The sequence below is a fragment of the Panicum virgatum genome, chromosome 1K (genome assembly GCF_016808335.1).
Source record: "Panicum virgatum strain AP13 chromosome 1K, P.virgatum_v5, whole genome shotgun sequence".
In the NCBI taxonomy this organism is placed as follows: domain Eukaryota; kingdom Viridiplantae; phylum Streptophyta; class Magnoliopsida; order Poales; family Poaceae; genus Panicum; species Panicum virgatum.
In genome coordinates this window covers 47,883,985-47,909,753 of record NC_053136.1, presented here as the reverse complement: position 1 = coordinate 47,909,753, position 25,769 = coordinate 47,883,985, and the positions used below count along the sequence as shown (strand labels likewise).

The following is a 25,769-nucleotide window of genomic DNA, read 5'->3' as shown; positions in this document are numbered from 1 at the left end:
CACGCGGAATCTCTCGTGCTCTCCACTATTCTTCTATTCCCCCGTAGCGGCTGGGTCGCGCGTAGTCCGCTTACCGCGCCGCGAGCGGCCTCCCCGTGCCGTGCGCCTGGCGCGGAAGTGGCAAACCGGCGAGCCTGGCAGCTCGGCGGGCCGCGCAACGCGACAAAGGGGGTGGTAGAATCTTTGAGTCCGCGGGCCACATGGAAGCACTGTTCCTTCTACGGGCCCCCATTGTACTACAAAGGAGTATTCTTTAGTTCATTTTTTGTCTTTTATATGGTGGATTCGATGTAGACATACCTCCAGCCAGCAATTTTGCTGCAAAACTGATTTCATATGTGATTTCTTGAAAACTCTTTGGTATACTTTCTAAACACGGCAAATGGCAGGTTGAGCCATGAGGTGAATGGTGCGGGCAGGAAGAGGGGCCAGTCCACATGTGCCACCGTGACAGTAGTTCTTTTGGCTTCAGGCCTTTGCTTTCAAAATTTCAAAATTTTATAAGATTCTCCATCACATCGAATATTTCAACGCATGTATGAAGTATTAAATGTAGTTAAATAAAATAACTAATTACACAGTTTGTCTATAATTTACAAGACGAATTTTTTGAGTCTAATTAATCCATGACGGAATAATAATTACCAAATACAAACGAAAAGTGCTACAGTACTTTACACACAAAAATTTACACATCTAAACAAGGCCTCAATCAACGTGCACGGATGTAGCTAAAAAAGGTGGTTGTGGATCATGAATTTTTACAAGCGACCCATGAAGCCATGTCTCTATCTGTTTCCGTTCTTCTTCTGGATGAATTTGTCACCGATATGTTTCCGGTCTAAAAAAAATTTGACCTGCAGGGGTAAGACCGCCCCACGGCATTGTTTTGAGAGGTAGAATGACATTCTCACAGCAGGCCAAGAAAACTCCCGAACCCCTGCCCCACCCGTACACGGGGGCCCGTCGCCTTGTGAATTATGCCGGGCTCCACAGTGCTTTGGACATGAGGCAGGCGAGGGAGTTTTTTTAACCGGAGGCAGAAATTCGCCCATTCCCGGGATGTTTCCGGTCTACGGAACATCCTTTTTCGTGTACTACAGTAAGTCTTATGTGTTCAGTTCTCTATATTCTATTTTTTTCTTAAAAGTATTGGGTCTCTCTTTTTTTTCTTCTAAGGAAGACTAATTGAGCATGGAAAATGATTTCAAAATCTGCGCAATGTTTTGTGTTCCCAATTGCTGGCACTGGTCAGGCATTTGCAAGGTTTCATATTTTCATCACAGCGTTGCTTTACATCCGATCTTTTGTCATTCAAACTACTGTGCCAGTTGCCTCTGTCTGAACTGCAGAGGAAACTCGTCTCTGAAGTCTGAACTGAACTAGTGAGCTTCAACTTCAAACACGGAGTACTTATGGAAGAGGAAAATGAGGACAAATATTTCATTATACATAATGAAAAGAATGGTCGTGCTTGATTTACAATTGCTGCCACATCAAACATATTCTCTTGATGCTAGCATGTTGCATCCAAAAGGGGAAAAACATTCTACATTGAACTGCAGAGGAAACTCGTCTCTGAAGTCTGAACTGAACTAGTGAGCTTCAACTTCAAACACGGAGTACTTATGGAAGAGGAAAATGAGGACAAATATTTCATTATACATAATGAAAAGAATGGTCGTGCTTGATTTACAATTGCTGCCACATCAAACATATTCTCTTGATGCTAGCATGTTGCATCCAAAAGGGGAAAAACATTCTACATTGAACAGCACCTGAGCCTCAGAGAACCAGCTGTTTTGTTACTTTTCCTGTCATTTGTACGCCTGTGGTGTTGCAGATAGATCATAGATGGTTGCAGATAGCTTCTTGATGAAGACGTCAATGAAGCCAACCCTGTGTCATTAATTTCTGACCCTCCTGAAAGCTTCCAAAGAAAAGAGCAAAACAAGATCAGTTTCCACTACAAACCACCAAGAATTTTTGTTTGTACTGGGAAAATGAGCAATACCAAAAAATAATGCATTAGGAGATTGCAATGCTTCCCATCACGCCGCCTGCTTAGCCAATTAGGTAGATCTCATCTGCCACAACATTGCACATGAGCAAGAGAAAATTCAAATTGAAAGCTTCAAAAATTAAAAATAGATGATCAACATGATTAACTAGGAAGAAATGGGTTTCTGACAAATACCAATGAGAAGCGATCTATGTAAACTAGGACACTGGGACAGCAGGACCATATCCAACAGAAGAGAAATTCTTCATGACTCTCCTAACGGATATGGTTGAAGCTGTTGAACATCCCAGTGTGAGAAGCCTTGGCTGCAGGTTTGGGCGCTTCAGGGGCTCCAAAAACGTTCCAGAACCGGAGGGTCTCATCTGCAGCAGCTGATGCTACCGTGCAACCATCAGGACTCTGCAGTTTAGCCACACAAGAACCATCAGCACATTTTTACACCAGCATATGAAGTGGTGTGGTGGTATCTGTAAAAAGTGGTGTGAAGAATTCACCTGAGCCATGAAAAGGACACGAGAAGTATGGCCAGTGAGTTCAGCCATCTTCACCATTGATGGATACTTCCACAAAGTCAGTTGGTTCTGTGTGAATCCGTGTGAACTCAGCAGCTCTCTCTCATTCTTGTTCCAGAGAAGAGCGCACACCTGTGATCCGGTGTCAACGGAGTTCAGACATGCACCAGTGTGTGTGTTCCAGAACTTGATGCACCGATCGCTGCCACCGCCGCCAGTGGCCAGCAAGTTGCTCTGGAATGGGCACCAGGCGAGCGCCTTCACAGCAGCCATGTGGTCCTCGAGCCTGTGCAGCCACTGGTTGCGGCCAGCAGATGGCATGGAGGATGCCATTGACGCATCCCAAATGTGCAGAAGGTTGTCGTTGCCCCCGCTGGCCAGCTGCTGCCCTGATCCAGACCACTTGAGGCCACACACCTCCTGGCTGTGCCCCTCATACGTCTGCACAACGTGGTTCCTGATCCTCACGTCATTGTTCACGATCTTGCCGTCCATGCTGCCGGTCGTTAGGATGCTGTTGTTCCATGCCAGCGAGCCGACTCTTGCCTCATGCACACCCCTAAGAGTTCTCAACTGCATAGAAAGAACGATCTCATTCAGCAACAAATGACGTGCAATATAGTATCACCACAACAATTTTGGGTGAAGAACAAACAACAGAGAACATGTATAGCAAATTCACTGCAACATTTTTGGATGAAGGACAATGTGCGTACCAGTCGGTTGGAGCTGGTGTCCCAGAGCTGAACGTCAGACGAGTTGAGCCCAACAGCAATGTGTCGACCATCGGGAGCCCAGCTAACGCTAGTAATAGGACCGCTGTCCTCGTCGACGGTCACAAGCTCAGATGTGGATCCGCTCGATGCGTCCCACAGGTACACCGTGTCGCCCAAAGCAATGGACAGCACGTTGTTGCTCCCCCAGTCAAGCAGGTTGAGGTAGTAGTCATCGACGAGCTCTGGTGCGTCCAGAGTCCGCTCGGCAGACTGCACAATTCGACCCAAGCCGCGCATCAGCGATCACCATTCCAGCACCACTACACCCGTCGCACCAATCCAGAGACTAGAAGGGGAATAGGAACTAGGAAGAGCGTGTGTACATACCTGGGGAATGTGGCGCCGCTGCTTGGCCGGCTTGGCCTGCAGGTTGGAAGCTGCCTCGGCGCAGGAGACGTTCTCGGGCTCCGGCGGCTTGTTCCTGAAGGCGAGGATCCGCGTCCGGTTGTTGAGCAGCTTCTCCGCGAGCAGCCTCCGGTACGCCTCCTTGGACGGGGACGCCGCCACACCCGCCGCGTTCTCCTTATCCTTCCTAGGCTCCGTTAGCAGGTAGTGCGCCATGTCCATGTCCATCGCCGATCTATCCGGGATGAACCTGTCGCCCTGCAGTGCACGCACAGGAGCGCCAAATTCGGTCAGGCAAATCGTCGAACACCCTACTCGCGCGCACAAAACATTCAGAATCTGCAAGGCCAGGGAAAACTCACGTAGCACTTGGCCGACGGGTTGCGCGATCCCGAGCTCAGCGACGGCATGTAGGGGCGGGAGCCCGCCTCCTGCAGCGGCGGCGGCGGCGCGGCGGCGGCGCGGCTCTTCTCGGAGGAGATCGAGTGGGAACCTGCGTCCATGGTTAGCAGCAGCAAACGAACAAGACAAGCACGACACGGAACAGTAATAGCAACAGCAGAATCAATTAGATTAAACACGAACTGTAAACTAGCAGGGTAGAATCGATCACAGATTAACAACGCGAAGAAGATGGAATAATTAAACAAGCGGATTAAACAGCGAAAAAAATGCGTAGAACTTCGTGAGCTCTGATGAGCGAGGCGGAAGATCGCAGAGTCTCGTCTCCCCAAGCGTTCGAGAGATCGGCGTGGGGAGGCGAGGAGAGGGAGAGAAAGAGAGAGAAAGAGAAGCTGCTTGAGCTGTGGGATTTAGGGATCGGCCGCTGAGGATTATTTGTAGGAGGAGGTCGGGGACGGGGAGGGAAGGGGAACGCAACGGCTAGTACGCCGAGGGGGAGACGAGACCGGCGCTGAATGTAGCCGTTGCTGGTTAGGGTTTGCTGACCTGGCTCCAATAGGCGTGGCGGCGGCTATTCTGTTGCTGCCTGTTCACGCTTGATCCGTCGACGCAAAGGAAACTAACGTATCATCTTTCGTGTGGCACCAGCTATCGGAAGAAGGCCTGCTAATTGGCGAGGCGAACAAATTGATGGAATACGAAACAAATTGAATTCCATCTGACATGAAAAAAAAGGGAAATGAAGTGTTCGACAGGCCGACAGTTTCCATAATGGGCCAACAAAATAAACATAAAACGGCCCATCAAACGCCCCAAAGCGTGCATTTGGAGTCCGAGTTAGTGATGGAGCCGAAGGAGGGCTGGAGGGGGAGACTGGAATTCAGTCGAGATCGGAGTAGAAGTGCAATTAACCCCTACTTAAATTTTGCATCGCAGCGCCCAAACTCCCAAAGTCCTCAACAGAGATAGAAGAAAGAAGAAGATAGAAGAAGACTAGAAGAGGGGGAGATCGACATATGGCAACGCTGCGCATTGCAAACATGCACATTGCAATTTGCCCAATCAGGATTCACCTCTCTGCGAATACTGAAGCAAAGCTGCCTTCGTTCCTGGCCACACTGAGTGATAGCAAAAGCGCCATTGACCTACCCATGTTCTCTATTGTTGTTCTTTCCGTCTCATGTTTTGAATTTTGTTTCATGCAGTTTTTTTTAGCATCGAAGCCTGAACTCTTACTTCTACCCACTGGATCATAGTACTGTTGCCCGTGGAAAATTCCATCTAGGCTCTGCCGATTCAACCTGTCTCTATCACTGAAACTAGGTTTATATATTAATTAGTATCTTCTGATAACTGCCGGTACATAGCCATTCTAGAAAACCAATCTGCTACGTAGTATTTTCTTCTGTAGCAAGGAGCAGGTTGCTCTCTCTGAAAATTGAGTTTAGTAATAATTTTGGGTCACAGTTAACCTGTTTGATATGACTATCGTTCACCATTAATACTGATTAGAGTTGCTGCTGCAGGGCTGGTGTTCACAGCAGAAGAGGTTTCTCTCGGTGGAAATGAAAGAGTAAGGATACTGTTGATTGTATAATCCCATGTGCATACTGTTCTAACCTACTAGTATGTTGTTTCACATTGAAGAACGTAATGAAGATTTACCTCACATATAAAGCGACAGGCGTTATTATCTTATTTTTAAACATGTATAGTTGTATACCAATATAACAATGCTGTGTTTTTGTACTTCGCTTTGGTAGGCCGTCAGACACGGGGGTCGTTAGATATTTGGGCCCACGCCGTTTGCTCGTGGTGGTAATCATTGCTGGCGTGTCCTCATTTGTGGCGACTACAATTGCCTATCGACGCCTCGACAAAGCACCTACAGCGATGAAGCGGCGCTCCTGATGATGCTGATGGATCTGATCAAAGGAGGGGGCGCATGCTTGCTGTGCAGTAGTTTAGTAAGTCTGATGGTTACAGTTTTCACTTCCTCAAATCTGGTAAAAAACACAACAGCTCTGCTGCAATCAGACAGCCACCCAATCCAACCCAGAAAGGTCGGACTGTTGCAGAGAAATGGTGTCCTTGTATAACGTGCCAGTTGATACGTGACGTGACAAAACTGACAATTCTCTTGCGCTTGTTGGAGATACGTTGGTGATTTTAGGAAAAAACAAAATTGCAATTTTGTTCATGTACAATTTCAAACACTGGATTGGAAAACATGTGGCTGATAGCAAATTTTATGCAACGATTTGGTCGTTTTCATTCATAGAAATTCTGTCAGATGAGTCACAAGAAAAAAGAGAGAAGAAATTCTGTCAGATGGGAAATGTGATACCGAATAATCCTGTCACAGGAGCTAGCTCATAAAATTCAGGTTGTTTGAAATAATAAGCTCTGTTTAAAACTTGGCGTGGCCCTTGGAATCTCATAAATTCAAAGTACCCTACCATCCATCCTTGCAGTTACCTCACCTGTTCCAAACAGAAAACTGTGTCAGAAAGGGGATCGATCTCTTTAAGACTTGATACTGCCAACGAAAGACGACTAGTGCAACCCACACCATATCTTGCAATCACCTCCTCAGTCGGCAACTGTGTTAATAGTTATTTCATGTTTCACTAAGTTCAACTTCCGTTTCACATTTCACTAAGTTCAACTTCCAGCTTGGTTCACAGAAGATGCTTGCCTCCTATTCTTCAGTCAATTTGTCATTGTAATACAGTTCTGCAAAACGATTAGAAAAGTTAATTTAATAAAACGTTGTGCTTACGCATTCATTGCCAAGCATTTTGACATCTCCAAAAAAAAAAGTGATGTCAGAATCAGTATTCTAGCTGTCTAATCCTAGCTCGCGTTTGTTGGAACAGGCTGTTTAGCATGGATATCACCCATGAGCAATTTCAAAGATGACTGTAAGATCCATCACCAAAGGTACAAAGCTAATCACAGGTACAAGCATGGGAGATGAGCTCTATTACTCTATTTTTACTGCTTTCTGAAAGGTGGCCCCCTCTCTCTTGAAAATGGATTTGATAGAGGTTGTAGGCTGTTTTTTTTTCACAGTTGCCACATTCTGTATCCGGCAATAAAGAAGTGTGTTTTGTTCCTGAAATATATCTTCAGAGTTGTAGATCAGACAGTGAACTGCAGGAATGTGAACCGTTAAAATATACTGGGTCAAAGTGTTGTGCAAAGACATTCAAGCATGACATGATACTATGATTAGAATCTATGCAGCGATGCCAGGTTATGACTACCATTGCATTTGTCTGGTGTTTCAGGTAGTTGGACTTGTCCTTTTAGCTTCTGTAAGCACACAACAACACAATGTTCATAAAATACGGAAGAATGGAGAAGGCATGACTTGCATTTCCCAACTTCCCTATGGCATGAATAACAGCAAAGATGCCCAAGTTCAAAGAGTGTGAGTTTTCCATCTTTCTCATGACAGTTATCAATGATAATGATGTGATAATTCTTCACTTTGACCTCTTCTTAGAATATTCAAGATAAACTTTCAGGAAATGATTGGTGTTGATATTAACATGTTCTGTTATTTGTTCATCAATTTTACGTGACAGCCAAATTTTCGTGCTGGCGCCTCCACATGCCAATTACATTTTGCCTTTTACCATGGCCTTCTGTATGTATATTTTTGGCAGTACACTCTAAGTACCTCGCAAAGATGGTTTTCAGAACTAGTTTCTGAGCAATTTTCCCTCCATTCGATCTCTCAAAATAAACTTGGTATTATTCCCTTCTATTTACTTTCAGTTCTTAGTGCTACAGGCATGATACAAATGCCAGATCAAATCTGCCTGCTTCTTTATACCAACTTGAAGAAACAATATGTGAATCCAAAGAATGAAAATGTTTTGCTTAATTATGAGTATTTTCTTCGAGCTTTAAGAACACCACCTGTTCAACTATTGCAAGAAGGTAGAGGGCACTTTGGTCATTGTCTATACTTATACTAGTCTGTTTCTGCTGATTAATGTTGAGCTTGGTAGTTGAAGCACAAATTAGCAAGATTCATATTTTTAGGAGTAGGGAGTACATAAATACACAAGGGAGTTTGTTGGGTCTCAAGGAAGCAAAAAGGCTTCCTGTCTCATCCAATGTGCTAATAAAACTTCTCCACACGGAAATGAGAGAAACAGATTGCCGAGCTTAAACCTCACGTATTCTCTTCCTCTCAAACAATCAAACCGACTAGGACAGCTGCAATCTGCAATCTTGTCTGCCTAATCAACTGTATCGCTGTTTCATACAGGTTGGGTCATCTTTTCCCCCAATATATGTGCACCAGCTAATAGTTTTGTCAATTTCAGATTCAAACTGGTTCACTTCTAGCATGCTACTGCTATTTTTGTTAATTGGTTTCATCTCCTGCTTTGCTTCTTCCTAAATGTTTTGCTACTCTAGATACTTAATGTTGCTTATTAGTCCCTAAATGATGTGTTCTTTTTAGATCTTGAGTGAAGGTAACCGGGGCTAAAATGATTGCTGGTGGAGGCTATTTTGATGGTTCCCATGATCATATTCTCATGGAAGGATCAATGATCCACGATCCTTCCCAATCTTCCATCTATGACAGTACAAATGAAGAACAACAGAACTTCAGACTCGCCCCCTTTTCCATAGAAGACCACTCCAATCTAGCCAATCTTACCTCTGAGCCTGCAAGGGTGACTGACCATATTCAAAACCAGCTTGGGATTGACATGGAGCAGGACCATAGTGGCCAAATGATACAAGAAGTGCCTCCAGTAGAAACTGCAAATTTGGTTCCTTCTATCTATGGTGTCCACAATCATATCCTCAGGAGCCAGATAGGAGAAAGTCCGCATAACATAACTGTGGAACAGCAGATCCTGGACTATGATGCTGCATCATATCGAAGTGGCACTTATGCAACTGCACATGATCTTCTAAATTCTCTACAGACCCAAAGGTGCAGTTTGACTCCTGAATTTCCTTCAACAGAACATATCTTTGGTGATCCAGCACAAAACATGGTCAATCATTTGAACATGAACAATGACCTTCCGGGAATAGCAATTCAAGAAAGTGGAATGATGTTCAGCGATTCAACTCTACCATTAGGTTATCACGCTACCCAATCTCATATGTTGAAGGATCTCTATCATTCACTGCCACAGAATTATGGGTTATTTACCAGTGATGATGAGAGAGATGGAATGATCAGGGCGCCAGGGATCTCAGGAAATATTTTCCAGGAGATAGATGAGAGGCAGTTTGATAGTCCAATACTGGGGAGCAGAAGACGGAAAGGTGGCTTTGGCAAGGGCAAGGGAAAAGCTAACTTTGCAACTGAAAGAGAAAGGAGGGAGCAGCTAAATGTGAAGTATGGGGCTTTAAGATCACTATTCCCAAACCCCACTAAGGTTTGCCTTACTTTTTCGTGTACAATTTTTTCCCTCATATTACAGAAAATTTTGCACATTCATATGGATAATCTAGAATATTTAGTAACTCCCATTGGTTCAGGATATAATGAATTCCTATGCATATCGATCCAGTCCCCCCCCCCCCAAAAAAAAAGGGGGGGGAGGCAAATTGAATCATACATATATGATTAAAAAAAAGTACTTTCTTGAAGATGTTTTCATTGTTGGTGAACACTTATGAAGTCCGTTTCTCAAGAAAAGTGGTACTGGTTCTTCGAGTATGTGGAGGAAGGTAGATCATGGAAATTATGTTGGGTAATTATCGAGTTTTTAGTGGACAGAATCGAGTAAAATTAATCTTTAGTATCGACATCAAATAAAATAGAATGTAATTCTATAGTTTGTGTGAGATATGAAAATTTTATGTTACAAAAACTTAAGATTAACCATGACCAAGCACAACAAAATATTGTTTTTAATGCCTAAATTTACATTTATTGTATTCCTAGTGACTGAGATGCTGTAAATTGTTGCAAATCTGTTCTTCAGAATGATAGGGCTTCTATAGTTGGAGATGCCATTGAATACATCAATGAGCTTAATAGAACAGTGAAAGAACTGAAGACCCTAGTGGAAAAGAAGAGGAACAGCACTGACAGGAGGAAGATGCTGAAGTTGGACGATGAGGCAGCTGATGATGGGGAAAGCTCTTCAATACAGCCAGTGAGTGATGATCAAAACAATCAGATGAATGGGGCTATAAGGAGCTCCTGGATTCAAAGGAGGTCCAAGGAATGCGATGTTGATGTCCGCATAGTTGATGATGAAATAAACATCAAGTTCACAGAGAAGAAGAGGGTCAATTCTTTACTTTGTGCTGCAAAGGTTCTAGAGGAGTTCCGTCTTGATCTCATCCATGTCGTTGGGGGAATTATAGGAGATCATCATATATTTATGTTCAATACAAAGGTAAACAATAAATTTCTTTATTAAAAATTGGTTCCTGATCCTCCTCCTTGTGTCTATAGCATAAACGTTAATTATAATACTTCATATCTTCATACTGTACAGATACCTAAGGGCTCCTCAGTGTATGCATGTGCAGTGGCTAAGAAGCTCCTTGAAGCTGTGGAGATGAAAAACCGGGCTCTTAATATCTTCAACTAGCCGTATCTCGTGATTTTTACTTAGACTACGGTCCATGCTGGTCTATCGTTTAGCATCTATTGATAAGGTGCTGACTTGTTAGTGAAGTGCTGCAGGAATTGTTAATGTCTGCTACGAATTAATTCTTGACAACCAGTTCAGTGGTTTAACTTCTTGCCTCATTTTCTGTATACTTTCAACACTCATGCTAGAATATGTGGTGCTTCTTATTCAGCATTTGCCGACATTGCCACACGATACTTTATTCTTCCGAATCATTTTTTCTCTGGACATACATAGCAGATCGATTCCACTACCCAACTTACATACGTCAGGCTCAGGTCTCGTGAGCATGTTTATTTGCCAGGTACGCTACATCTCAATTCTATAAACAGTCACTATAAATTCACTAACATAAATCTAAGATCCATGTAAAATTTGTCTAGGAGTTATGACACAACTGTGGTATAAATTGTTTGTGCGTGCTGAGATCCTTACCTCATAATGCACAGAACTACTGTGTGGGTTTCTCCTTCAGTCTCGAGGAGATCGCTCGTGCGTGGCGCAGGCTCGCGGGCGGCGGCGAACGGCGCTGCTGCGAGGTGTATGCACCAGGCAAGATATCAATTGACTACCGAGCAAATCAATTGCTTGCCAAAAAATGATTTAAGATCAATAACAGGTCAAGATCCAAGCAAAATATGGACAAAGCAATTCGATTATCCTTGGGCATGCACCTGTTCGTAAATCACTTGCACGGGCAGTGGGACCTCCAGCATCAATTTGCGATTTGCTAGGACTTCAATTCGATGGGAGCAATGGCGCGCGCGTCAGCGCTGCAAGAACGGCGGTGGCGAGCAGGCATGCGGAAGGGAAGAGGAGGGGGTCCGCCGTCTGCAGGGCGGAGGCAGATAGAAGGGAACGGGATTTTTTCTACAGTAAAGTACACGTCATATAAAATGTTCGGACATATACATAAAACATTAAATACAGTTAAAAAATAATTAATTATACAGTCTAACTGATTAGTATAAAATGAATTTTTAAATTTAATTAGTTCATAATTAAATATTATTTGTCAAGTAACAACGAAATGTGGTAGAGTACCAAAATGCAAAATTTTTGCGAACTAAACATGACTTATACTGACAAAGTGACAAGAGGGTTCAATAGTCAACTGTGTTCGCGGAACGTTGACCCCTTCACCGTTGATCCCTCAAGGCTCCGACCAAATGAAAATTGGAGATGTCTACTCCTCCAAACACAAGAATAAGATCACTCCATTCTAGAAATTAGAGACGGAATTATCCCATCCTACCTCGCTGCTCAAACAAAGACTACCTAAACAATGAGTCAATATATCAAATATTAAGCAAAAATATAAAAATATTGCAGCGAGTTCTGGTAGCTGTACTTTAAATTGGTGTGGTTGCCATAGAAGAACTGGGCAGGAGCACCACTTGCTGCTCAGGTCGTCAAAGCTACAACAATCGCTCTGTGGTGACTGCCAAGTGAGTGATCAAATGTGCTATCGTCACCGTCAGGCTAAAATCAAAGACGATAAATTTTGAAAAGAAAAGAAGAAATAAAAACGTCATTCCTAATTCCAAAATCAAATGTAATTTTTTTTTTGACTTTCAAGTTGATAGCATTTCGATGATGAATATATTTCCTATCATCCTTTTGCAAAAATATCTAAATATTCACCAATGTCCATCTCAAATAGACGAAGTGTATTGATGTAAGAGGTACAGTCCACGATTGTTATCTGCATACATGGCCATAGTGAGAGGATAGAACCAAACCCACGCAGACTTTTGTTTTAAGAAAAAAATACATAGCGAAGTATATATTTTTCACTTTCAAATACTTTTATATGGTTATAATCTTGGCAATATGTGTTAAAATCCGATAGCTGCTCTGATTCATGCACCTTGCCCTTTGGAATTATAGAACCCACGCCGTAAGGGCTTTACATGGTCATGCTTGATCGGCTTGTTCAAGGAAAACTATTGAGATACATAGTGACGCGGTGAATGAAAATGAATACATGCCCTCGTATCTTTGTACGAACACATCTAAAGCTGGCATTGAGAGTTGGTTCACTTTTTTAAGTTCTACAACAAAACCCAAAAATACCGATGTCAGTAAATTTTATATGCTAGACCATTAGCTATAGTAAAATTAAAAAATTGTTACCAGACAAACCTAGTGATGATATCTATATGCGTATGAACATCAGTACACTTGTGTCCACAACCAAGAGTATAAGATACTATTAGCAACATGGCCGTCCTATCCCTACATTTTCATTCAGGCTCTGTTTGTTCCAGAGACTTTTTTTAGTCCCTGTCACATCAATGTTTTTTTTTACTATTTCGAAGTATCAAATAAAATCTCTTTATAATTTTTTTGATAGCTGAGTGCTAATTCGCGAAACGAATCTAATGAGCTTAATTAATTCATAATTTGCTATAGTAACTATTCGCTAATCATAAATTAATATACCTTATTAGATTCGTCTCGCAGTTTAGTCACAAATTCTACAGTTAGTTTTATAATTAACCTTTAGTTAATACTTTTAAATATTAAATTTCTCTTTGATGTGATATGGACAAAAGTTTAGACTTAGAACCAAACAACCCTACGAGCAGTGAGTACATCATCATCCATGTTACAATTGCATCCTAAAATTCGTACACGCTGGTACCAGCAGTCCAGCTGGGAAACGGGAAGAGACAAGCCGTGACGCTCCTCCTCTCACGCCGTCACCGCCCCACGTGGGTTGTCTGCCCCTGTCGAGCGCGCGGTCGTTACGGTACGGGCGCGAGCCCGCCCGCCCCGGCTCGGCCCACACGTTTCCTTCCGGCCACAGGGCTCGCGCCGGCCCGTCGGTTACCTTTCCATTTCCCTCCGCGCCGGTCCGACCCCTGGCATCCCCCCCCCCCCTCTGTTTCTCTCTCCCACGCGGACCGGACCACCCGAAACCAGGAGCCAGACTGCCCCGAAAGAAAAGAAAACCTTTTTATTTCACGTCTTTTTTTCCCTCACAAAAAGAGAGGGAAATAATATTCCGGGGGCCGCCCGCGCCGGAACCGACCGCTTCGCCGGCAGCGAGCCGGAGACTCCGCGGAGGCCCCTACCCCCCGCGCCGGCGGGGGTGGAGGGAGGAGGAGGAGCAGTACAAGGAGGAAGGGGGCTCTGGGAGCCCCGGAGGAGAAGAAGCTTCTAGAAGCTGCCGGAGGCGGGGGCGAGCGCGCGCCGCGGCCAGCGTGATCTCGGCGGCAAAAGTCGCGCGCGGGCGCCGCCGAGGAGGGTGCGCCTCTGGATGCCGGCACCCTCCGTGAGTTGAATGGTTGCCAGATCTCGAGGTGGAGGGGAGCTTCTCGAAGCGGGGTGAGGCGGGCGGGCGGGCCGGCGGTTAGGGTTCGGTGGGAGGCGGCATGGTGGGGAGCTCGGTGGAGGTAGGAGCGGACGGTGACGGGGGCTGCTGCGGCGTCGGGGATACCTTGCCGGGGACCATCGTGTGGGTGCGGCGGAGGAACGGGTCGTGGTGGCCCGGCAGGATCCTGGGCCCCGAGGAGCTCCCGCCGTCGCAGATCATGTCCCCGAGGTCCGGAACGCCGGTCAAGCTCCTCGGCCGGGAGGACGCAAGCGTGTAAGCTTCCAGTCCCTTGTTTGCCTTTAGTTTTTTATTTTTGTTTTTGCCCCTGAGGGCTGTGCTACATTTACATTTTAGACTTCCTGTTATTTCTGATCCATTTGAGATGCTGAATTATTTGTTTTAACGAACTTGGGGTGCCAGAGAGAATGGGGGGCACCAGGACATACGATCTTCCTTGCTTGTAGTCAACCTCATTTTTGAAGGAAATGTAGTCAATCTCATCCTTAGTTTATTTCCTATGTACCTTATTGTCATACGCTATGGAAAATTTAGAGCTGCTGTTCGTAGAATATATAGCGACTATACTTCCTTTATATCTTTGAATCTGTTAATTGTTCTTTTTTTCTTTCTTGGAAAACTTTCCCGGGTGGTTTCATGGTATCCTCTGGTTGGATATGTTGTGGAAACAGTTTGATTTATGAAAGTTTTAGAAGTGAAAAACAAAAAGAAATTCATGATCTGCAGTGGAAACAATAGGGTATGTCTAGAATATAGAATTGTGGTTGTTTTGTATCCCATGCTTTCTGAAGAACTGAAATTCCTGGGCATATGTATTCTAGGGCTTCTATAACATCTTGATTAATGTACATTGTTTGTGCAGATGTTATGTAGCACAATGAGTTGTTTCCTCGTGGAACTGAAATGGCTTGTAGATAAGATTACATTGTTTATAGTACTTGCTCTTGTGCAATATTCTAAGCTGCTATATTTGTTGATAGATATGCTGTAGAATGATACTTTTCGATGTAGGTTCATATCTTGTTTTATGTGACCGGATAGATAAAAAAATATAGTTGATTGCTTTTGATACCCTGATTCGATGAGTATTCAAGGAAGAGTAAAAGACACTTACACACACTAGTTTGAGGAAGACACCATTCATGATTTTGCTCGTGTGGATTCTTTCATGTGATTTTTTTGGAATATATGACAGATATAGTCCCGATAAATTCATTTAAAAAAGATAAAATTGTAGAATTATTATCCTGTGAGGTGTTTAGGTGTTAGTGATTCGGGTCACTATGTATCCTTGATTGTACCTTTTTTTTCTTTTCTCCGTTTATTATAAAGATCACATTATTACCACTAATGTTATACCGCCAAAACTTCCTTTCTGGCGGATCTGTTTTCTACAATGCTTGTCAACTAAGTTATGCATATCTTTTAAGACTTGTTCCAATTGTTTTGCTAGTCTTGAATAGTAGATGTGCATGTATTAAACTTCCATTTCCAGTTCCATTGCATTCAAAACCATAACAATAACAAAACATTAACCCCAAGTAAGGTGGGGTAGAGTAGAGATGAAAACCAACATCTTCACACAAATGATAAAAGATGGTAGTAATATGAAATAGAAATATAGTACCAGGAATAATAATATTCGATTCTAGGTGATGATTCTGGCATGTGGAACACTAACCAGAGATGATTCCTTGGATACTTTCTATTCCTTCAAGTCCCTTTTTACTGCTGCTAACTACCTGGCATAATCTTAGTTTCTGAAAATTGAAGTTCCTCACATATTATTCCTTTTGTATTTACTTATTACCCTTTTGCTTCTTAGGGATTGGTATAACCTTGAGAAATCGAAGCGTGTTAAAGCATTCAGGTGTGGGGAGTTTGATGCCTGTATTGAGAAGGCAGAGGCTACTCAAGGGACTCTTGTGAAGAAAAGAGAAAAGTACGCACGGAGAGAGGATGCTATTCTTCATGCTCTTGAATTGGAGAGGAAGCAGCTTGCATCGAAGTATCAGACTCAAGGTTTCAGGCCTGGACCACATGGCAATATTTCTGGTAAGTTCTGTAAGATGACAGTACAGTATTCTTGTTTAGGTTGTTACTTATACATAGGGATGCAAGTCCCACCTTTTTTGGGTCATTGGGTCGACCCAAAATTTGATAAAATGAACTAGAATGGCATGCGATGTAATTAATTTGGGAGAGAAAATGAACTAAAATGAGAAACCCAAAAACACCAATGGGTACCCACTTGCATCCCTACTTATACACTATGCTTGACCTTCAAGGGCGCTGCATCTAAAACTCTGCTATCTTCATGGAATGCAGCTTGCACTAAACATCGCAAAGACCTTGGAAGTACTCGCTACAAGAGCAAAAAGAGCAAGAAACGTAAAGATGCATCTGTTCCTCCTGAAATAAAGAAAGAAGCAGGTCCATTTTTTCTACATGCTGGTTCAAAGAGAAACATTTCGGAATGCCTTACAGAAGGAAATGTTGTAAGTAATCACATGGGTGATTTCTCCCATTTGAGACATTCTCAGGGAGGTGCAACTTTAGAGAGCAAGGAGAGAAGTACAATTGTGAAGAAGAATAGGTCGGACGGAAGTGATTTTGAAGACTCTCTTGTTTCAAAATCTGATAGACGCCGACCACTTGCTCAAGTTTTGCAGAGCAGTGAAAAATCACCTCATCATTCACAGCAAAATGATGATTACGGGGCTTTATTAATTGGGGAGTATAATCCATCACTTGCCACCTCCTGGTCCAGAAGAACTAAATATACATATATGGCAAGTGATTCTTGTGAAACTCAAAGTCATAGTGATTTACCTTCTGTACAAATGGCTTCTACAGGAGTTGATTTTGAGAATGAAAGCTATCTTCAGCCTGGTTATTTTTCTGAGGAGCATACTTCTTCTGACTTTGTTGAAAAACAAATAACTGAGTCCTCAGAGAGGGAATGCTCAGAGAGTGAGACTGAAGATGATGCTGAACTTTTGCAAAGTATGTGTATATACCTTATTTTTCTTCTTTACAATGCTTTCCATGAAGTTTGAATATGAATTCATGTTACACTGTGTCGTGGTGCTGCAAACCACGGCCGGGTGGCGGAAGGCACCCGCCCTAGCCCAGAGGGTGTGTACTCAGGGGGTAGCTAGTCTTAGATCAATCTTCCTCAAGAACACGATGAACACAGCAGGATTTAGAGTGGTTCGGGCCGCCGGAGCGTAATACCCTACGTCCACTGTGTGTTGTATTGCCTTCCCACGAGAGTGAGAAGTTCGCTAGAGCTTGAGTCTGGATTGTGGAGATGATGTGTGAACCTCCTGTGTTCTAGCGGGCGTGCTCTCCCTTTTATATGTCCAAGGGGAGCACGTACACTGAGCGGGGCCCCGACATGTGGACCCGGCGATGTATTATAAACTACACTTTGGCCTTCAATGGCTCAGATCCGGAGATCTTGTCGTCGGCTTCTGTGCGTAGCTTCTGACCAGGGATGGTCTTGAGTTGTCCTGTCAGAGTAGAGTCTAGCCTTTGCAGTCGCGCGTCGAGGTCACGATGAAGCGCCGAACTACTGACTCAGTCTACTGTAGCAGCGTGCACTGTTGCTTCAGTCAGTAGCTGGTCATCATGACTCGTCGCTCATGCGCGCAGCGCTGAGTCTTTAATGCTTGTCTCGGTATCTGGCGATCCACAGTGTGGACTGACAAAAGCTGCCCCGTGCCCAGAGGCAGCAGATCCCGCCTCAACCACTCGCACTTAATGCGGGTGGGTGAGGGAGCTTCCAGCGGAAGGCTGGCGCCCGCGCCCGCGTCTGCGTGACACGTGGCGGCTCCGGACCCCACCCGAGCAGCTTGCTGAGCCGAGAGCTCACGGGGGTCCGGGTAGGCACGTGGAGGTCCCGGACCTGCCTGCGGGAGTCCGGATGGCACGTGGAGGTCCCGGACCCGCCTGCGGGGGTCCGGGTCCGCGGCCACAGGTGCTGAGCATTTCCACCTCTGGGACACGTGGTGACACCGGACCCGTCCCCAAACGGGAAGCGGGTCCGGCACCGTTGGTCCGGTGAGATGGAGTCGGAACCCAGGAGTCCGGCTGCTCAGCTCCTTAGGGCGTAGTTACGGATAACTACGCGAGTCTTGGCACAGTAGGAGTGGGTACCCCAGTTGTAGGGTACCGACAGTGGCCCCCGGGCCCGCCTCGGGAGAGGCAACGAACCCGCAGGTGGGGCCACTACTGTGAGCAACTTGGCTGCTTCTGGCACCCAGCGGTGCGCGCCGCAAGGGTCTTGCCCTGTATCGTCCATCCCTTGGGTCACCTGCTGCATCATCACGTTTGGACCTGCACATGACTCAAGGTAGATGCTTAGTAGCGTGCCCACGGGTCCCAAATCCTGTTGGCTGTAATCCTTTGAGATGGATAGCTAGGTTCAGTGAACGAAGCTCAAGGGGCCGGCCTTTAGGTTAAGAGAAAGTCCGGACCTCCAGGTTCCCAGTCCTAGGTACTACGGCACTCATTCACAGGAGGTGGTGCGTGCAGGCTTAGGGTACGGAACCAGGCTAAGCGGCTACACGGCTCCGGACCTCCCCGGAGAATGAGTGCGCTTCCCTGAACCTGCAGGTTCCCAGGGGTCCGAACCCCTCTCTTCCATGAGGGGTCTCGAGCTAAGTCACTAACTAGCCAACTCAATTCGGACCACAATCACCGCACAAGAGTAAGAAGCCACGTGGGGGTTAGCGCAAACAGAATGCGTAGATCGAAATTGGAATGTAACATCCTTAGAGGCGAACTGAGAATAAACTTTTCCTTTATAACTAGATGTACATGAGATGTGCGATGTAAGCCAGAACACGGGTTTATGAGGCCGGAGCTGTCCGGACCTCCGGGCCCCCAGTCTTAGGTACTACGGTACTCACCCTAGGGAGGTAGAGCATGCAGGCTTAGGGTACGGAACCAGGCTAAGCGGCTACACGGCTCCGGACCTCCCCGGAGGGTGAATACGCTTCCCTGAACCTGGTTCGCAGAGGTCCGGACCCCTCCACGGGGGAGGCTCACCGGACTGGACCACACGGAAGTACTACATAGTTACAAAGGAAAAGATTTTATTCCCTGCTGGGCCTCTAAGAGTAGGACTTACAGAGATGTAGAGTCGGGGGTACGACCGGAGTCGGCTTTCCGCCGGAGAGAGCCACTAGAGCCGGCTTTCCGCCGGAGCGGGCTTGGTGCGACCGGAGTCGGCTTTCCGCCGGAGCGGCTTGGTGCGACCGGAGTCGGCTTTCCGCCGGAGCGGGCTTGGTGCAACCGGAGTCGGCAGTCCGCCGGAGCGGGCTTGGTGCGACCGGAGTCGGCTTTCCGCCGGAGCGGCTTCCTCTCATGAGTGAGGTATGCTGTGAGCTGGGATTTGTCGCTCCGCCGCTCGCAGCTTGTGAGGGGGCCCTTGACGGGTGCCCTGACTCTTGCCGGCGGGCGGCGCGCGCCGCCGCCAACGGTGGCTGCTCCACAGGCACAGTTGCCCCTGGAGCAGGAACGCGAGAGGCATGTGGCGTGGAGGACGCCACCCCCTCCGTCATCTCCACGTCGTCCACGCGAACCATGGGGACGAAGAAGATGATGAAATGCGACCAGCTAGCCCCCCTACCTGGCGCGCCAAATGTCGTGGTGCTGCAAACCACGGCCGGGTGGCGGAAGGCACCCGCCCTAGCCCAGAGGGTGTGTACTCAGGGGGTAGCTAGTCTTAGATCAATCTTCCTCAAGAACACGATGAACACAGCAGGATTTAGAGTGGTTCGGGCCGCCGGAGCGTAATACCCTACGTCCACTGTGTGTTGTATTGCCTTCCCACGAGAGTGAGAAGTTCGCTAGAGCTTGAGTCTGGATTGTGGAGATGATGTGTGAACCTCCTGTGTTCTAGCGGGCGTGCTCTCCCTTTTATATGTCCAAGGGGAGCACGTACACTGAGCGGGGCCCCGACATGTGGACCCGGCGATGTATTATAAACTACACTTTGGCCTTCAATGGCTCAGATCCGGAGATCTTGTCGTCGGCTTCTGTGCGTAGCTTCTGACCAGGGATGGTCTTGAGTTGTCCTGTCAGAGTAGAGTCTAGCCTTTGCAGTCGCGCGTCGAGGTCACGATGAAGCGCCGAACTACTGACTCAGTCTACTGTAGCAGCGTGCACTGTTGCTTCAGTCAGTAGCTGGTCATCATGACTCGTCGCTCATGCGCGCAGCGCTGAGTCTTTAATGCTTGTCTCGGTATCTGGCGATCCACAGTGTGGACTGACAAAAGCTGCCCCGTGCCCAGAGGCAGCAGATCCCGCCTCAACCACTCGCACTTAATGCGGGTGGGTGAGGGAGCTTCCAGCGGAAGGCTGGCGCCCGCGCCCGCGTCTGCGTGACACGTGGCGGCTCCGGACCCCACCCGAGCAGCTTGCTGAGCCGAGAGCTCACGGGGGTCCGGGTAGGCACGTGGAGGTCCCGGACCTGCCTGCGGGAGTCCGGATGGCACGTGGAGGTCCCGGACCCGCCTGCGGGGGTCCGGGTCCGCGGCCACAGGTGCTGAGCATTTCCACCTCTGGGACACGTGGTGACACCGGACCCGTCCCCAAACGGGAAGCGGGTCCGGCACCGTTGGTCCGGTGAGATGGAGTCGGAACCCAGGAGTCCGGCTGCTCAGCTCCTTAGGGCGTAGTTACGGATAACTACGCGAGTCTTGGCACAGTAGGAGTGGGTACCCCAGTTGTAGGGTACCGACACACTGTAAAAAAAAATGCTGGGTTTATAGCATAGGACGACATACCAAAACATTAGTATTAGCATCGCATACTGCTTTAGTGATGCAAATATCGATCGTATGGGCTGAAAATTACACGTTGCAGTTGGGAGTCATTTAAAACATATCTCCCTTCTTAAACATGGCAAGCCAGGTGTTTGGCTCAAATGGCTTCTGTAACTTTTGATAGTGGACATTTCATTCCCTCGCATAAAACATGTTCTAAGCTTTCACTTCACGCAAGCATGCCTCAGATTGCATTCTTGAATTACCTATATATAGCATGATTGACCATTTGACCCTCATATATACCCCTTTTGACTACTTGATTATTTGTAAGTATATACATGCACAGGGTTAAGGGTGATGAAGAACTTAATTGCTATAATTATTTTCTACATGTAGTTGTGATCATTTGTTCAAACCATGGATGGCTGTGTTGGATGATGTTGATGAATAGTTGATTCGGTTTTACGAGGTAAATATGTTAAAAAAATCAAGAACAATTGTAGATATGAGCGATATGATGCTCTTGACGTGACGGTTAAAATATTATTGGGATAAGGTGGAGGAATCAATTACAAGGGGTCATACTTTCTATAGTATTATGAGACTCGAAAGTTGCAATAATTAGTTTTTTTAAGTATTGCAATAATTAGTCATTAAGTATATTCTGGATCATTAACATTTTCTTAAAGTAATACATCACTTGAATTGGCATTTCCGAAACTTGTAGGTTAGAGTCAAACGGTAGGCACAATTGTATTGCTTCTTACTATTTCTGCAATCTTGCCTTGCATGCTCTTTTTCCTTCTGGTCTTATGTCACAATCAGAATATAGCTGAGCTAATATAACTTCGACAAAAATCATGCAAAACAAGGAACTGGGGCAACCCTGGAGCCTGATTCAATAACAAAAAAAATTGCCAGAAAGCCATCATTATTTAATGTTACCTTTGTTCTACCTTCTGTTTTGCCATAGGCCTTTAGTACTGAAATTCATATTACGTTATTAGTACAAGTTATTGCATCCTAGTTTTCTGAAGAGATCTCAATCTTTTCCTTGTTTGATTTGATGACTTTTGATATGGCAATCTTTTGGCAGCTGCAAATGTGATTCTACCTATAGAGTCACGTGCTCCTGATCCTTACTTGATTCCAGCTTCTGACAAGTTCAGGCATGTTGATTATGATGACAATGAGACCACTTATTCTACTTATATGCCCCAGTTGAATGAATTAGAGGAAGAAGATGGTTCTTCTGAGCTAGGTGTCTCCCAGTGGCATATGAAAGGTAAACGTAACAGCCGTAATGCAGCGAAGAGATTGGTGGATATGACAGATGGAAATACCTGGTTAAATAAATACAATAGTTCATTAAAAGGGCCTTTGCATAAGACAAATGGTGGAAATCCCAGAAAAGAAAGTATGCAAACCTCTGGTGAGCATTTTCTTAGGCAAAGTTTTTACCAAGTTAAAGGGGAGCCTGATTATGATTCTGAGGAAACTGACTTATTCGAGGACACAAGCCATTCAGAGGTTAACCTGTACCGTGGTAAAAAATATCATTCATCCTTGAGAACCACAAGAGATCTTAACCGGAGCTATAGTTATTTTAATGACTACGAGAATGGCTCTTCAAATCTTTCTCCCCTAAACAAGGATGCTGATCGAGTATATCGAGTTGATCGGAATGTGTCTTGGGATGGACCTACATTTTACCAAAGAAAGTTCACTTCCCGTTTTGGTGGCATGGGACCAATGTTGTTTGATGTTGACCTGAAAGTTCAGGCCAGCTACCAAGGAGAGCATGTTCCTCTTGTCTCCTTAATGAGCAGACTGAATGGCAAAGCAATTGTTGGACACCCTATTCAAATTGAAATACTCGAAGATGGTTCCACAGATAATCTGGTATTCCGCAGTGATAGTAATATCCAAGAGAGCACAGCAGCTCCACCTGCTTGGCCAACAGGCCGGAGGACTGCCATGCAAAGAGTTCCCCGTTCAAATCCATCAGGAGCATTGTTGGATGGTGATAATGATGGTGGCCTTGCTTATTCTGACTGGGAGATGAAACCAACCTTAAGAAAGTACTCATCTTCTTCAAACCACCAGGTTAAGACGAGTAAGAATAGCAGTTCAAATGCTAGGAGGTCGTCAGCTAAGTCCCATAAGAAATCTTCCAAAAAAACAAACCTCTCAAGCCAGAAAGTTAGAGCCCTGTCTTCCATTTCCACTGGGAAAAAATATCATGGAGAAGGTAGCCAAGCGAAGGCACATTGGCGCAATGACATATTTGGTGGTTTAATCAGATCAGGGCCAGGGGGAGCAGTTCCTCTAGTGACATGTGTCCCAACAAAGGTTGTGTTCACTAGGATATTGGAAGCAGTTGGCAGGCCACCTCTTTCTGCTGCTCACCGTGTTAGAATGGCTAGTCCCTGAGTGCGGGATCCACCATAGGCTTCAAGTGTGATACTACATACGGTTGGTGTTGCCAGCTGTAGACCTGCAAGTTTCATGTACATTCCTATTAATTGAAGAGGCGGGCCACTCAATCATCTGGTAATACCTGTGAAGAGTCAGATTGATATGGTCGCTTCGTGATAACTTGGAACAGCTGATCTCTTATCAGCAGTGGTGACAACATGTAAAGATCAATAACGCTTGTGTATTTCTGACTGGAGACTGAAATCATGAATGCTTCACAGCAGTTGAGAAGCTGAGGCATCGATTCCATGAAAGGAAGGGGCATTCGTTTGTGTAACTAGCATCTGGTGACCATGTCTTTTGGTTTCGTCACAGCTGTCTCCTGTAAAGTCTAACTTCAGCATTTTAGTTGTCAATTTAGGCAAAACATTTGCATCATCATATATATAGTCTATAGGTCATAGGTTTCCTGATGTCGTGTATAATGCCTCAATTATATCCTGATCTGTCTGTTATTTGTTGTTGAGAAGTAGTTGATTCAACTGTATGTTTAGAAGCATGTATGTAGTTCGATGTAATATATCAGGCTAGTATTCAAAGATTCAAAGGATGTAACAATCTAGTCGTCCATGTGAAATTTCCTCCATAGTCAACAAAAGATTATTCCATATTTTCACTGTCATATTGATATGAACTATGAAGCAACTACCTGTTTGAACTGTAGCCTTTCCCCAATTTGCATCTTATCTTGATGGAAAAGCTGACAGTGAAATACTACAAATACATGGTGGTGGCATTTTGTTTGACTTAAAGTTGTGTTAGTTGGAGCGGGGTTTCAAAATTTATCATCTGGAATATTGTGAACATGTGATTGCCTTGACCTGCATCTACGGCACCTTAGGCAGGATGGGCTTGCTCCGTTGCCAATGCAGTTGTGCTCGATCAAGCCATTGTGCAGAAATAGGCTATTATGAACAGGTAGTCACGGCTCAAAAGAATATCATTTTGCTGCAATTTGATTCACGAGATGGCGTTTCCTGGAAATTGTTGCTGGGACAAATTACCCCGCGGCCTCAAGACAGACGCCCTATCCTTAATTGCTAACTACGAATCTACGATTACACTTTCTTCAACTGTTGGCGCCTTTCCTCGATGCCGTTTTTGTCTTGCGTCTGCTTCACCGGTGCGACATATTGTAGCTGCAGCGTGTGCAAATTCAGGGATGGTTGAGCAAGCCAGGCAAGTGCATGGATGATTTGTTTGAGAAGCTGGGCCACAGATTTGACGCGCCACTGGCATCTGCCACCGCCGTTGACATGTACTCCACTATTCATTGCTGTGCTCCTATGGATAGTATGGGCAAGGAAGAATGACTATTGAGATCTTCAACAGAATGAAGGCGGAATGGATCACACCAAATTAAATGAGATAAACATCGTCTCTGCTCCATCTGCTTGAAAGCCATAGCGCACGTCCGTAGGTGTGTCTCCGTTGCAGGCAGCCTGCCTCGTGAACATCCTATTTAACCTTCAAATTTTATCCTACAAAATCTGTTCAATTATATTGCAGTAAAATTCATCTAATTAAAGCAATATCAAATACCAAGAAATAGAGAAGTGTACAGTACTAATCAAACGTTTAAGTAGAACTCCCTCCATTCTCTTTTGATAGTCCTATTTTCAAAATTGAATTATTCTCTTTTGATAGTTCTATTTGGGTTGATATCTTGAGAATAGTATGGAGGGCCCTTCGATTTACATACAGAGTAACTTCTCTAGAAAAAAAATTGGTGTATGTATATGATAACATTGAAACCGCGGAGTCATAATTAATGAGATGATAAGCAAGATACTTCTTCTTGGTCATTGTACCATGATGAAATAGGACTATCAAAAGAGAATGGAAGGAGTATTACTTCCTGGTTCCAATGCATTTGCAATTTTGCATTGTTAGGTCAGTCTCAGTATAAGTGTTATCGACACAGTTATCAAGATTATGAACTAGGTAATCGAGCCAGAGGAGTGTCATGGTGATAACACTCCTCTCACATTTCGTGACATTCCACACCTCTCTTTTCATAATAACTCTGCTACGTTAGTAAATTTAATGCCTGTGACACTCTTATGACACTTTCATTAAGACTGGTTTTAAGAATCTAGAGAATCAAATAAAAAATATGATTTTCAATTGATAGTTAATTAGAGGTAACATATTATTATTTATTAAATTGTTGTCTTGTGACCTGTGCTCTAGGTTCCTTCGTTCAGTTTGATCGCAGAAAAGCATCGTCAGTGGAGGACGGTGTCCAAACTGCCATTGTCTTCTGTTCGAGCAATCACAATGTATATGGACTAAGTAGTCCATATGAACAGATTTTGCGTCAGTGGACTATAGTTGTTGCTGTCTCCATAATATTTCAGCCGGACAAGTAGTCTATAAGGTGGACTCCATATGTGATAAAAAAATCTTTACTGTGCAAAACCAAGAAAAAGAGAGAGGAGTAAGAAAAAGTATTTTTTTTAATTTCTATGGGTAGTCCATA

The 25,769-nt window shown here is 44.9% G+C and overlaps 3 protein-coding genes and 1 long non-coding RNA gene across 6 annotated transcripts; 2 read left to right on the top strand and 2 right to left on the bottom strand.

Annotated features, from left to right (window-relative positions):
• Positions 1-1,418: 1,418 nt before the first annotated feature.
• Positions 1,419-4,651, bottom strand: LOC120639708 (cell division cycle 20.2, cofactor of APC complex-like). Of its 2 annotated transcripts, none has more exons than XM_039915591.1 (7): positions 4,019-4,651; positions 3,639-3,914; positions 3,252-3,521; positions 2,518-3,108; positions 2,198-2,422; positions 2,015-2,087; positions 1,419-1,930 (listed from the first exon to the last, which is right to left on the bottom strand). In XM_039915591.1, the coding sequence occupies exons 1-5, from the start codon at positions 4,157-4,159 to the stop codon at positions 2,279-2,281; spliced, it is 1,422 nt and encodes a 473-aa protein (XP_039771525.1). In that variant the 5' UTR covers positions 4,160-4,651; the 3' UTR covers positions 1,419-1,930; positions 2,015-2,087; positions 2,198-2,278. The 2 variants fall into 2 exon arrangements, with proteins under 2 accessions (XP_039771525.1, XP_039771532.1); XM_039915598.1 differs by having other exon boundaries at positions 1,634-1,923; positions 4,019-4,615.
• A 1,644-nt stretch (positions 4,652-6,295) lies between these two features.
• On the bottom strand, positions 6,296-11,551 carry LOC120639699. Of its 2 annotated transcripts, none has more exons than XR_005661622.1 (4): positions 11,365-11,551; positions 11,126-11,222; positions 6,631-6,794; positions 6,296-6,541 (listed from the first exon to the last, which is right to left on the bottom strand). It is a non-coding gene; the product is annotated as an uncharacterized LOC120639699 (long non-coding RNA). The 2 variants fall into 2 exon arrangements; XR_005661620.1 differs by having other exon boundaries at positions 6,647-6,794.
• LOC120639691 (transcription factor EAT1-like) lies at positions 8,140-10,944 on the top strand. Its single transcript, XM_039915569.1, has 3 exons — positions 8,140-9,478; positions 10,031-10,450; positions 10,553-10,944. Exons 1-3 carry the CDS (start codon positions 8,570-8,572, stop codon positions 10,646-10,648), a joined length of 1,425 nt encoding a protein of 474 aa, XP_039771503.1. The 5' UTR covers positions 8,140-8,569; the 3' UTR covers positions 10,649-10,944.
• Positions 11,552-13,676: 2,125 nt separating the features above from the next.
• Positions 13,677-23,932, top strand: LOC120639683 (uncharacterized protein At1g51745-like). Its single transcript, XM_039915560.1, has 4 exons — positions 13,677-14,285; positions 15,856-16,085; positions 16,359-17,036; positions 21,906-23,932. The coding sequence occupies exons 1-4, from the start codon at positions 14,071-14,073 to the stop codon at positions 23,240-23,242; spliced, it is 2,460 nt and encodes an 819-aa protein (XP_039771494.1). The 5' UTR covers positions 13,677-14,070; the 3' UTR covers positions 23,243-23,932.
• Positions 23,933-25,769: the final 1,837 nt, after the last annotated feature.